The sequence below is a fragment of the Macadamia integrifolia genome, chromosome 12 (assembly GCF_013358625.1).
Source record: "Macadamia integrifolia cultivar HAES 741 chromosome 12, SCU_Mint_v3, whole genome shotgun sequence".
Classification (NCBI taxonomy): Eukaryota; Viridiplantae; Streptophyta; class Magnoliopsida; order Proteales; family Proteaceae; genus Macadamia; species Macadamia integrifolia.
This window is the reverse complement of record NC_056568.1, coordinates 27,319,073-27,333,294: the sequence shown is the minus strand read 5'-3', so window position 1 is coordinate 27,333,294 and position 14,222 is coordinate 27,319,073. Positions and strand designations below refer to the sequence as shown.

The 14,222-nt window shown below is 35.4% G+C and overlaps 1 protein-coding gene across 1 annotated transcript; it reads right to left on the bottom strand.

The window, feature by feature from the left end:
• Positions 1-5,629: 5,629 nt before the first annotated feature.
• Positions 5,630-9,729, bottom strand: LOC122057284 (probable indole-3-pyruvate monooxygenase YUCCA10). Its single transcript, XM_042619338.1, has 4 exons — positions 9,115-9,729; positions 8,645-8,884; positions 5,972-6,094; positions 5,630-5,794 (listed from the first exon to the last, which is right to left on the bottom strand). Exons 1-4 carry the CDS (start codon positions 9,727-9,729, stop codon positions 5,630-5,632), a joined length of 1,143 nt encoding a protein of 380 aa, XP_042475272.1.
• Positions 9,730-14,222: the final 4,493 nt, after the last annotated feature.

The window sequence follows — 14,222 nt, the reverse complement described above, 5'->3', positions numbered from 1 at the left end:
TCTTCACTTTTTTTCCCTTTTTATGTGTAATTTCATGGGTTATAAACACTCTGAAATTTGGTCACCATTGACAAAGGTAAATATACTATGTTTACCAATTTTTTTTTTTTAAACGAATTTATAAACTACATTGCAAAAACCAATTGATCTGTAATGCTCAGGCAAGGAAGTGTTGTCCCATTAAAGAATCAAAATGAGATCACATAATTGAGGCCGGATCACCTTCTTGTAAGTGTGCATAATAGTCTTAAATATTGGATTGGGTCAACCAAAATCACTTGGATCAGATTGATATCGATCGAGACTAATTCATGACCCTGATCAACTCGATACTGATAATCCACTGATAATATATAACAGTAAAATGGTTTTAAAAAAGAATATATATTTTAAAAGCGATAAATTTGTTTGATCCTGTTTGATGTTAACTAATACCAATCCAATCCTTATCGATATCGGTTGAGACTTATCCCTAGATCAATCTCTGAGTTATAAAAGCCTTATTGCACATATGGTCAGGTGTGATACTTGTCCCATCTTGCTTCCATTAATTGGATGGAATACGTGAAGGGACATTTATGGAAGAAAAGAGGAATTTACCAAAAAAAAAAAAAGACACTTTATATACATGGAGGGTGCACACTTTAATTGTCCAACATGAACATGTTGGGGAATTAATACACAACCATGAGAAAGAAACCAAACAAACAATCGTAGACAACACAAGGAATTTAATTTAATACAGATACCTAATTCGGAAGAATAAGAGATTTCCCACTAAACTTGAGAAACTCTCTTTACGCCACTATCTATCTTACAATATATGATTTTCCTTTTTTTGTCTTTAGATTTTTCCCACATAAACAATATATAGAACCCTAAATCCCTATTCCTACACAATTATAATTCTACCATTATATATGTGACCTAATGATGATTATATGGATCCATAGAATACAAGATGCATCCAGTCACAACAGAAATGTGAGTGTGTTTTCAGATTTATAAATTTCAAAAAACCTCCGAGTAGTTTACTGGAAAATTGTTTTTCGGGCATTCCTGGCCCGCCAAGTAAAATCAATCGTTTCTTGATTATAACTAGCAAAAACTAAACCACTAAGACCTTATTTTTATTAATAGATTGACTTTTTCCTATCACATTTTGAAATCAATCCGAAATAAACCTCAATGCCGTAAATTGATGCAAGTCTGCTTTGTTCAGGAATATAAAAATATCTTGTGTGTAATCTTCCCTGAACTGGTTTGATTGTTCCAACTCCTCACCTTCACGAAATATAGTAGCAATAGGTTAGTAGTTAGTCATAAGTGTGGCTTTCTCCTTTGTTGGTTCCTCGTGGATCCTCTGTCTGGCCTCTTAATGGGTCCATTATCTGGTACCGATGTGTCTCAAAAAAGAAGAAGAAGAAGTCGTGTGAATAAATAGGGGGTGGAGAATTGGAATGTCTCACCATTTTAACACCTTATAGAATTTTTTAGTTCAATTACGAACAGGATTATCTAAATGACACCTCTATAAGTATATATGTAAAACTTGACACCTTTTAATTACCCTTTATTTATTCTTAAATTTTTCTCAAGTGAGGGGAAATAAAAATTTTAATTATTTAAAAATGACTGTTGTGATGTCATTATCAAAAAATTATATTATCTTACATATTTTTATTACACATGTGAAATGACAAAATTAGTCTTATTAAAAAAGAGTGAAAAAAATAAATTTATAAATTATTTGACACCTAAACAAGTATTCATAAATCCCATTACAAGAACAAATAAGACTTGACGACATGCCTTTCACTGTAATAGTTAAAAGATACAGGCTTGGTGGGTCCTCATGTTGTGGGTTTCAATGGTATTAATTAGGGAAAATTACATGATTACCTACTTTTGGGTTTCCTTTTACAAAATTATCCAGTTTTAGTTAACAAATATACCCAAAATTGAGTTAGGGTTTACAAAACTACCCATTCAAAGTTCAGTAATAAAAAAAATACATGATTATATATGGAAGATAAAGAATCACTATTTTAGGTAGTTTTGTAAACCCAAACTTAATGTTAGGTAGTTTTGTTAATTAAAACTTTGGGTCGGCAGTTTTGTAAATTGAAACCTAATTTTGGATATTTTTGTTAACCAAAACTTTTTGTGGATAATTTTGTAAAAGGAAACCTAAAAGTGGGTAATCATGTAATTTTCCTTATTAATTACATGACCAAATGCAGTTCCATTGGCCTTTACTTCGGAGGTAATTATAAAAATGCATTATGAGATCAAAAGTGAATTGAACTGGTTTGTTTTTATTTGATTTTGGTTTTCGTTTCACCAATTTGATTTAAATTTGGTTTAAGTTGAGAAGAAAATTATAACCTCATGAATATATACAGTCCCACAGTGTCAAATTTGGTTTCATTTAAAAAAATTTGCTCGATTCAAAAAAAAAATCCCCATAATAAATAATTTCACAAAATTCAACTAATACATAATTTTAGGTTTTAATATGGTTTAAGTTTGATTCAGTTTATGAAGTTTATACTTTATTCAGCTCAGTTTGGTTCAAACAAACGATTTTCAATCTAAAATCCAAGCCAATATCCATTTTTCAAAACCAAAACCAAACCAAAAATTTTCAATTCAATTTGGTTTGGTTTCAAATGGCTGATCTGATGTCGGTATTGAGATGTCCTTTTCTGTAGACGATCTAAACCTTAAGCTAACTCTTATGCAACTTCTTGATATGTGATCCACTTGGAAGTAAGAGTTTTTTATTTTTTTTATTTTTTTTATTTTTTTATTTAATCAAGATTTTTCTATGACTTTGAAAGCTATTAGTTTGATCAAAATAATCAGATTATTGTTATCATTTTTTACACAAAAATTAGGTATAAATAAAAGATTCTCCATATTAATATGGTGAGGGATATGGTGGTCTAAGGCCATTGCAAAAAGTTGTCGGAAGTCATCAATGCTTCAAGTTGGCTGACATCAGTGCAAATCTTGTGAATTTCAAATCCTTGTTTGGTCGCTTCTCGTATCTCATGGAGAACTCTCCTTGCTGTTGCCTCAATACCTTCTCCTATCATCCATAGTTAGCAAGGAGTAGTAAGCATCTATTTTTTGAAAACAGGGCAGTAGCCCATTCAGATATATTTTGGGATTTGTTAAAAAGATAACAAAGATGATAAGCACATTGTTAGCAAAAAATGGTACCTATCTCAGGTCTACAACTAAGTTTTGGTTCAATAGCATTCACGGTTAGGTATGAACAAAAGATTCTCCATATTAAGACGGTGAGGGATGGTGGTCTAAGGCCACTGCAAAAAGTTGTTGGAAGTTATCAATGCTTCAAGCTCACTGACATCGGTCCAAATCTTGTGAATTTCAAATCCTTGTCTCGTTGCTTCTCTTATCCCATAGAGAACTCCCTTTCTGCTGCCTCGATACCTTCTTCTATCATCCATAGTTGACAAGTCGTAATACGCATCTATTTCTTGAAAACAGGGCAATAGCCCATCCAGATATATTTTGAGATTTGTTAAAAATACAACAGAGATGATAAGCACATTGTTAGCAAAAAATGGTACATATCTCATGTCTACAACTAGGTTTTGGTTTAATAGCATTCACGGTAGCTGAGGAGTGCACGATTTATGACCTATGCCATAGGCTAGCCAATAAATCACCTGAATCACTATGGTATATGGATTTGGGGTTTGTGACCCAAATGTGACCCAATGGGCCTGCAACTCACATTCTTGAAAATTCGCATGTAAGGAAAACATGACAGGTAAGAGCAATCTCCACCCGTTTACGCAGGATGTCTTTAGTATGTATTACTTGACGTGCTAATCTCCAAAAAAACATCTTAAATTATATAAAATTCTATTTCTGTTAGTTTTTGATATGCGATCTAAAAACCTGGGCCCTACCTGTCCATAAAGTCTGGACCGTATTTTAACAACCACATGGTAGGTGTTTGGGCCATACAAGAACTGTTTCTTCGGCCGGCCATCTAGTGTATATAGGGTACAACAAATTGCAAATAAATGAGTCCTGGACCAGGCCAAGCCAAACTTCAAACTTAGAACCCCCTGTGGGTCAACCTTGGGATGCAATTTTCAATCCTAGTCCGGCCCATGGGTTTGAAACAGCTGACCCGGCCCAGGAAAGAAGAAAGGGCAAGGCCCCATAGTGCCCCACCCCACTAGTGTTTGGTCGAACTTATATTAATTTTAAGGGAGAGTGTTCATTAGGATGCAAGTTTGGCCCGGCGAGCCTGAGCCCACCCAAGCCCGCCCTTGAACAGACAGAGCTTGGGCTGGGCTTCTCAACCTGCAAGCTAGGTTAGGGTTAAGATTTCCTGGGCGAGTGTGGCCTAGGTTGAACCCGGCCTGGTCCTGCATACATACAGTGTAAGAATAAGGCTAGCCTTGAAATGAAAAGGATAGGGCTTTCTAGGTTCAATCAGTTTTAATATGGCCTACGTTGGAACAATTAGAGTCAATTAGGGTTGGGTGGGCTTGAGTTGAGCTAAAATGACCTAGGGTTGGGGTGAGGTTTTAATAACCAAGGCAGTCGCCTTGGTTGCACCCATAATGTGCATAGGTACTTGTAGGACACACCCTCTCACACTCCCTCCCGTGTGTTCGTTGCCTTGGCATGGGAGATGCAAATACTCTCGTCGGCAGTGTGTAGATCCCATACAACAACAACAACAATCATAACATTATCCCCACTAAATGGAGTTGGCTACATGGATTCGATATTTAAAAAAAAATAATAATAAATAAATAAAAATGCATGGGTGTCCAAGACATTGGTGCCACCATATTTCTGAATCCTGAAGTAGTATTGCCTTGCAACCCCGGCCCTAAACGAAAAAGTAGTTTTGGCAAAAATTGTTTGAAAATAAAGTCGTCTATGGTAAAAAATGCTTTCCCTAAGGATTTTCGTAGATTGGAAAAAAATTGTCGTAATCAAGGTTTTTGAATTTTTTTTTTCTGTTTTAATATAATACAATTTTTTTCTTCCAATGAGAATAAATCTTATTATTTCACATAACCATTATAATAGTTACTACATCAAATAACTCTTAAGGTTTTGAAAATTCTTGTTTACCTCTACAAAACATATTGCATTAAATATATTTTGAGAATAAAAGAAGGGACAATTATAAGAAGCTACAAATTCTTAGTTCACCATTTTGGTGACACAACTTGCACCTTTTAATCTTCACCCAAAAAGTTGCACTGCCCTTATATAATAGATCCGATGCCTCTCCAAATAGCCCAGGGACCAGAGAGTGATCCCATGGCTGCACGTACATGTCCCAAGGTCACCATATTTGTGGGATCACTCTTTGATCCTTGGGCTCTTATGGAAAGGAATCCTATCCTTCAATAATTAGGTAACTTGACTTAACATCGGATGGTAATTGATTTAACATACACAAGTCTAACCATAGCAGAATATACAAATTTATTACAGATTCTCTCTCTCTCTCTCTCTCTCTCTCTATTATACTTAATATTTACTTCAAAAGTAGGTTTACCACGTTTAGCAACATTTGAATAAATTATTGAATAAAGTTTCATTGCACAATTGTTCGTTTTCACAAAACTTTCTTGATATCATTAGCTATGTTTTGGGCATCTATTGCAGCTCCAAACAAACCTTTTCTTGCCAACCCTACACAATACAAGCCATTCTTTCCCTTCCAATGGTTTGGATAACTTTGTTTCGAAATCCCATCTTCATTGAGAAGCTCATCATCATCCTTAACAAACACAAATATTGTTATTATCGTTTTTGAAAGGAACAAAAGTAACCACCTCTTTTTGTTTTTGGTTAAGGTGTGTTAAGAATATATATATATATATATATATATAAATATAAAAGGCAAATCTAAAGAAACATAAGGAGAATACTTTTTGATATGTTATATTTTTGTTACCTTTAGCCATTTTTTTGTTATTCTATAAAATCCCGTGGCAAACAAAATTACATCAAACTGATAAGATTTGCCATCTGTGAAGATCACTTCGTCACCTTTTATGCTTGATATTCTGGGTAAAACCTGCAAAATCATCAATTGAATTAAGAATATTATAACAACAATAATAGCAAAAACAATGATGTAGGGAATGAATAAGAAAATTATAATCTTTCGCTCCATATATGTTAAATTCAACAAACAAAAAAGTCATTTTTTTAATCTAATTTTAATTGATATAAATTGTTGAATTGAAACTTCAAACAAGATTTGGTGTTTTTTTCTGGTGATGACAAAATTTTGGCCCTATTGTTGAATTGAAACTTCAAACGAGAAAAGAGTTTTTTTTTTTCATATGATAATATACAAAAAATTTATAAATATTCAGTGAGATTTATATGTCTTCTTGTGAATTTCCTTCAATTATGGAGCAAAAGTGTCATAATCTTCACAAGATAGTTGCACAGTGCAACTAACATCCGTAATTCTAATTTGTTCATCTTCAAATAATTAATAAACAGATTTTTTCCAAATTTACAAAACGTCTATTCTAAAGCTTTAGATTAGAAAAATGGGCAAATCTTCATGTATTTAACTTTTAAGGGTGTCGTAAACTATGTGATACACGAGAGACAAAAACCGTCCTAGATAAGACAGTATATTAATGAGGATAACTTTGTCATCACCCATAACTCCTTTTATATGAGTTTCGAACCAACAATGGGCAAAGTGTCATGGTGCCAAGCTCGGTGTAACTGAACATGGTTTTACCAAGTAAGACCCTAAAATAAAATGTATAAATAAATAATTCAGTTTGTGCTTTTTCACTTTTAAAATTGTTTCACATCTTAAGGGGTGTCAATAAGAAAATTTCTTCTAATTGAAAAGGATTAGAACTCTACTAATATGCAACACATTGAAAGGTTAGATTTTTTTTTCAATGGTTGGACCTACCCCATATACTTTTTCTGATCTATTGATCATCAGGGTCAAGCTCTTCCAAAAGACAGACATTTTTCTAAAACAGAAAAAAATATAAACGTGAAACAGCTGAGACTCATCTTGACCAACATTCCACACCCCACCCTAAAAAAAAAAAATAAAAGATTAGTTTATAGGACAAATTTTTGTATCACCATTTATAAGCCTCCCATAGAATGAAGTCTATGCTTTGTATGAAGGAGCGGGTTTTTTTGATAGTTTGGCCCAAGGAGAGTTGAACTCATGACTTTTTAATTTTGAGTTATTGAACTTTGCTAGTTGAGTGTTCTCCTGGAAAGGAGCTAAAGTTTGACATAATGATAGAATTTACATAAAACACGATCCTTGAGAAAAAAAAACTAAAACTACCACCATTTGGTTTCCTCCTCTCCATTAAGAAAAGATTACATTTCCCTTTTAACAATCTCTTCAACAAGGTAATGTGATGCTATAATTGGACTTTGGGTCCATCAGTAACTCCACATCTTAGTATTTTAAGAAGCATAATTGTGATATGTATTGATCTCGGACGAATAGGTCAAGAATTGATTGAAATCGACCAGATTCTACCTTAACCCTAGAAATGGAATACAAATTGGCCGCTCAATCTCTGAGATCGGTCTTGATTGACTGATCTCAAGTTTTAAAACCTTGCTCCCAACTCCCACCCTATTATATGAGGTCAAAAATTCTTCCCCAGACCAATTGATAGTGGGTTCTAAATCCTATGATTGAAGATATTTCCCTTAAGAAATTAGACCCCTCAAAAAATGGAGATGATGGGATTTGAAAATAAAAAGAAGTATTATTAGTGGTATCCTTTGTCAGTTGGTATTAAGGTCACATGTGTAGCTAGTAGCTCATTAGGTATTAAGGTCACATGTGTAGCTAGTAGCTCATTGGTAGGTTACTAGGTGTTTTCAGGTAATTCTAGCATAAGTAGTTCATGGATGGTCGATGGGCATTCGATTCATCTATCCTTCACCTTCTTGAAAATATTAGTAACTAACAGCTGTAGCATTATAATAACTGTGGCCCAATAGACCCCTTTGTGGGTCTTGCCTAGCTTAATAACTCTTGTACTAAAGAGTGCGGATCAGGTTCTAGTACAAGAACCATTCTCATACGCTCCTCATCACCAACCTCCTACTACAGATATGGGAGAAAGAAATGATACAAAAGAGCTCCAGTATAAAGATCTTCATTAGAGTGTAAGCCGATTATACACCAACACTGGATAAACACCAGAATAAACGATATTCACTGGGCCAAGAACACCCCCTCGAGTAAAGACTTCCACAAGTGACTAAAATGAGAATCCCAAATTGCATGAGCCATAGGTCTTATACATATAAAGGATCCTATACCCATGACTCAAAATTTCCTTGCAAGTTACATGAAAAATATTTCCCCAAGTCCATAGAAAAATTATCCTTGTGTGTGGATCAAATCATACAAGAACTTGATCCGAAAAAAAAAAACCACATGTCAAATATAATATATTGGTGGTTTCCTTTTGTCGGTAGGTATACTACTACTGTCACAAAAAAAGTTATAGGATTGATTCCCCACGTGTTAAATATAATATATATTTTTTATTCTTTTGGATAAAGTAGTAAAACAATAATAACAACTGCATGGAAGTGTAAGTACCTGAATCTGGCCGGACTTAATCTTCCGAATGGTGCCAACATCAAGTATTGGATACTTCCCATACTTATATGACATGGCCAGAGGACCTTCTTGGGGCCTCCTTATCCCATACTTCCTCATATCTCCATACCACAACTTGCTAAGCAACACCATAATCTTATCCACCATCACAAAGGGTAGATGGTACTTGACCAGCAACGTACACCCTAGGTACCCAATCCACTTAGTTATAACATGAAACTGCAAGTACCAAACAAATCAACCAAATTAGTATTATCCAAAATAAGAATTTCGATCTCGAGGTAGGTTTTGACCCAGCTTGAAACCCAAATATGGATCAAAATCTGGTCAAAACCAAGTATGTTTGAGACAAAATTCGACATGTCATGGACTTGTCAAAACTCAAAAGACTAAAAACTAGTTGAAATTTTCAAGATTTAGAACTATGATTTGAAGGTGATAATAATTACCGGGCTTCGAACAATAACAGAGGTCTTAGCTCCAAAGTTTGATAGATCATAAGCAATCTCCATCCCAGAATTACCACATCCAACAACCAAGACACTCTTGTTGCCAAAGGGTGCCCCAGTCTTGTACTCTGTAGAGTGCAAGACCTCCCCTTTGAAGCTCTCTATCCCTTCCATCTCCGGTATAAACGGGTCGGTGTTCTCGCCGGTAGCCACCACTAGAAATCTTGAACTATACTCCTCTACCTCATCCATCTTTATGTTCCTAACCTGGATGAGCCATTTTCCGGCAGCCTTATCATAAGCCGCCGATTCGATGGACCGGTTGTAAACCGGGTTCACCTTGAACTGGGTTACATAGTGGTTTAAGTACTGGAGAAATAGGTTTCTGGGTATATAAGTTGGGTAAGAGTCAGGGAATGGGAGGTGTGGGAGGTTGCAGAATTTCTTGGCTACGTGAAGGTGGACACAATCATAGGACTTCTTAGTCCATAAGGGACAGTAAATGTCTTCTCTTTCAAGGACTATGTGAGGGATGGATTGAAGGTTTAAACATGCAGAAGTGGAGATTCCAGATGGGCCAGCACCTGCTACTATCACTACTGTTTCCTTCTTCATTTTCTATGGCTTCTCCTATTGATGGTAGTGATTATGGCTTCACCCACTCTCTTCTTTAAATTAAGAAGGAAGTTATGGTGGGAGAGAGCTATTTCAACGTGCGTCGTTGTAGTTTGGGGTGGTTACTGCAGGGGGGAAGAACCTGGTTCAAAGTTTAAGCTTGTTTTGCACGTGGCAGATAGAGTGGGATTTTTTTAGGGTTTTTTTTTTTTTTTTTTTTTTTTATAAGATAGGTTTTTGATGTAAATGGCGTTTCGGTCAATTTACATTTTTTGTTTTCTTATTACTTTATTTTATTGTATTTACTTATTGCCCCCAAAATATATGGGTGGATAGAATGATTGTCTGGCCCCACATAAAAATGAAAATCTCGTCACTATTGATGCTTTTATGTGCTCTTCCATGGATACCTATGTTGGTGCTACGGAAGTATTCTATGCTTTATTTTATTTAGGCAAAAGGTTTTGTGCACGATCATGTATGATGCATCACGCATATAACCATGTGATGTGAAATAAGGTTATACAATACACCCCCACACTCTCATCCAACGACTATATGCATAATGCATGATCATGCACAAAACCACTACATTAATTTGTAACTTACCCATACTTCTACTGGAGTGGACTTTGCCCTAATTTTAATCATCTCTCCTTTCTCTTTTATTTTTTACAAATTTTCTCTCTCTTAATTCTCAAAAAGTTAGTTGCATTCACCCTCATATCGTTAGTTCTTTACTGTCAATTGATGACGTCACATTGATCTAATTATTTAATTCATGAATGTACCCTTTAAGAAATTATTCTTATTTTTAACACCATCATTAGAAATGGGATGGTTGTAATTGCTACAAATACAGGGGAGGTGATTGAAATTAGGGCAAAATCTGAGGGATGTCCGAGTAATTTATATTTTATTTTTTTATAACTTTATTTTTTATTTTTAAAAAATGACCATTTATATAAAAAACACATTATTTGTGAAAATAAAAACAGAAAAACACTTTGTGGCATGTTTAAAACATTGTTGGAAAATCTGATTTTGACAAAAAACTGTCAAATCGATTGAAAAATAAATGAAAAACATAGCCAAGAATCATGAAGCCTTGTTGAATATAAAGAAAGGGAATTTACCACGTCACCACCCCTGGAGAATGCCACAATGATAAGACCACCCACTCTATTTTATCAAATTATTATTAGACCCTTTATCGGCAGTCACTATTAAATGAAGTGTTAAAATGACTGTTATACCCTTTTTATTAAAACTCATCATTTTAACTCAATTCCTCTTCACCCTTGCCTACACTTATCTTCATCGAGACATCAAACGCAGAGGCAATTGTTCAAAGCACCGGAGATCACAATGGCAATGGCAATGGCGGTGGCGGCGATGAACAGTGACAACGACAACCAGCAGGAACTCGCAGCAGCGACCGATCCGATACCCAAGTCCATTTGGGCCGGGGAGCCCTAATATTTGGTAAGACTAAGTGACTGTAACCGTTCCATTTTCCGGCGTTCCGTCTATCCTGAAAATTGGTTTTCTCTCTCTCTCTCTCTCTCTCTCTTCGATTCTTTTCTTCCCAACTTACCAACAACTCCTTTACATGGTCTCCACTTCTCTCTCTATGCGTCTCTGTCAAAATAAAAATTCCGTTTCTTGTGTCGAATGCTACTATTCCGTTTCTTGTGTCAAATGCTACTCTCACGCCCTCATCCATGGCATTTCTCTCTCTACTGATCGTTCTCTCCCTCTTCGCCGCCGTTCGTTGCCAATCGTCACCTCCTAAAGGTACTCCTTCAGCTCTCACATATTCTTCTTCAATTTCAGTTTCTCATCACCCCGTTTCGTATTGTCTTAAGTTTCAGGGTTTCTAATTGATTGCGGCGCCACCGTTCCATCAGTAATCGACAACCGGCAATGGTTACCCGGCAATTACGTTTCTGCTGGGGTGCCCAAAACAGTATCCATTCCGGTTCTTCTTCCGACTCTTTCCACTCTCTACTCTTTTTCTCTTTTTGTTGATGCTCAATGGAAATTCTGATATATTTCTTACGAGTGACTGACGAAGGGGGTCTGAAAATAATTTGTTGAAACAAAGAGGGGTTGTCTTATCATTATGGCATTCTCCAGGGGGTGACATAATAAATTTTCCTATAAAAAATGCCTAGACTCAATCCAAGTCATAACAAATCACACGAACCACGGCATCTTATCCAATCAACTGCAACTAATTTGGTTGGTTTGTTTGTTTGTTTGTTCTTCTTTTTTTTTTTTTTTTTTTAATTCTATTAACTAATATACTAATACAGTGGGTATGGTCATGTGTCATTTCGTTTCAAATTCTATTATTAAATATATAGACATATTATATATTACACTGTAATGGTGATGTGGTGGATTATTTTATACGGAAAGGGTATAAAATAAACGAAATGATGATGACTTGATGGATTAAATATGCCATGGGATGGTTGGTGATGGATTAAAATACGAAGGATAGATTAATGAAAATGGAGATGCAATGATGAATGTTCAACTCAATATTATACCAATTAAGTAGGGTTGGTTACATTTATCCTTACCCTCCAATCAAACTCTATTCTAGGTATTAATTGATATGAGACTCAGTTTTGACTAGGAGTACTGATTCGCTCAACTCATTAGGCTTTGAGGAAAACAAATCAGATCATAAAACCCGCTTTTCCAACATGTGTTTAAAATGGCCATCATGTCTGAATCCCTTCTTTTGGGGGGAAGGGGGGGCGGGGGAGGAGGTGCATCTTTGAGTTGGTGATGGAGTTACGGGGTGTTTGTCTATAGAGGGCTTGGTTTGTGTATGTGCTATCAGTGATGAAGTGCATGTTTAATTGGTCATGGACCTATCAACATGAAGCCGGATATCTCTTCATGCACCTTAAAATTATAACTCACATGAAATAATGGCCAAACAACGACCACTACTGTTTTACTGCATAACTATCAAAAGCAGTGTCAGACTCGATTCAACGTCTCGATGGTCGTTTAAGGTGACAAAAAAATGAAGTGTCTACAAAATCCAATTGGATTGGAAAATTCTTATTCAATTTAAAAAAAAAAAAAAAAAAAAAAAAAAAAGATCTAATGAATCCCATAAGATGATTTATACAATTAGAATATGGTCCAAGAAGGCCGATCCAAGTTGGCGATGTACATGTAGATGCTCCAGTTGGATTATAACATATAAATTCTTCCATATTAGAAAATCTGATTGGATTGGGATTTTTTTTCCATTTGATTTGATTTTTTTTTTTTTTTTATCCAAATCTAGTTGACACTATAAGATGACTTATACAACTACAATATGGTTTAGGAAAACCGATCCAAATGGTGATGCAACAACTTAAATGTTCCAATGGGTTTTACAATATAAAATGTGTATATATTGGAAGATCCGATCCGTTGAGAATTCTAACTTATTCGAGTCCAATGGACCCAATAAGATGACTTCTACATCTAGAATATGATCCAAGAAGACCGATATATGTGGTGATCAATGTGCTAATCTCAAATTTTTTTCGCCAAAGGCTCAAGAGATTTTATTAATGAAGAAAAAGAATAGAGATATCAAAGGAAATTTTTGACCCCACCTTCGGCATTGCCATCAGCAGGGAAAAAAAACCCCAATTACAATAGACTAACAACTAGAGTAGGAAAAAAGAAAAATAACGGCCAAATCTTTTTCAAACTGAAAGGGTATCTTGAATCTCACACCTGGCATCTTGAATGTCCCGCTTAATTTTTTCAAAAATTTGGACGAAAGAGTGATGAGTATCATCATAGTATATGATATTTCTTTTTCTCCAAATATTGTCTGAAATCACTACAAGTCCAATGGACCAAACATCTTTCATCGAAAGAGTTCTTCTTTTTCTCACCCACCACTGGGATAACTGATGAAGATCAATAGGCCTAGGCCAAGTTATACCAAAATACTCAAAGTATTTTTTCCATATTTCTATGGAGAAGGAGCAGTGTAAAAATATGTGGTTGAAGGATTCAGCATCTAATCCACAGAGGCAGTACTTTGAGGCCAGGGGTATGCCTTTAAGGATAATATTATTGTCTGTGGGAAGTTTCCAATGCATCAATTGCCACCCAAAAACTGATTGCCGAGGTTGAAGGTATTTGTTCCAAACTAGAGACAACCAAGGGATCTTGGGATTTCTCTTTCTTGTTTCATTCCACACAGAGAAGGAAGAAAACACACCAGAGGAGGTCCCATTCCAAAGATAGCGATCATCCATGTCGGCCTGAGGAATTCTAATTTTTTTTGCATTAGAGAAAACCTTCTTAAGGGCTTTAGAGTGAACTTCAGGAATTTTTCATCTGCCATCCGATATTATTTCAGAGACCTTAGTCTTGGAGTTGATGAGCGGGGAGAGGGCACTACCACAGACGTCCACTATAGATGCTTCCCCCATCCAGATGTCATTTCAGAGATTGAT

Coding starts and splice junctions, on each gene's coding strand:
- LOC122057284 (XM_042619338.1), bottom strand. CDS start 9,729: ATGAAGAAGGAAACAGTAGTGATAGTAGCAGGTGCTGGCCCATCTGGA. Junction 6,095..8,644: donor TTAAGTCCGGCCAGATTCAG/GTACTTACACTT, acceptor ATGATTTTGCAG/GTTTTACCCAGAATATCAAG. Junction 5,795..5,971: donor TAACAAAAAAATGGCTAAAG/GTAACAAAAATA, acceptor GTGTTTGTTAAG/GATGATGATGAGCTTCTCAA.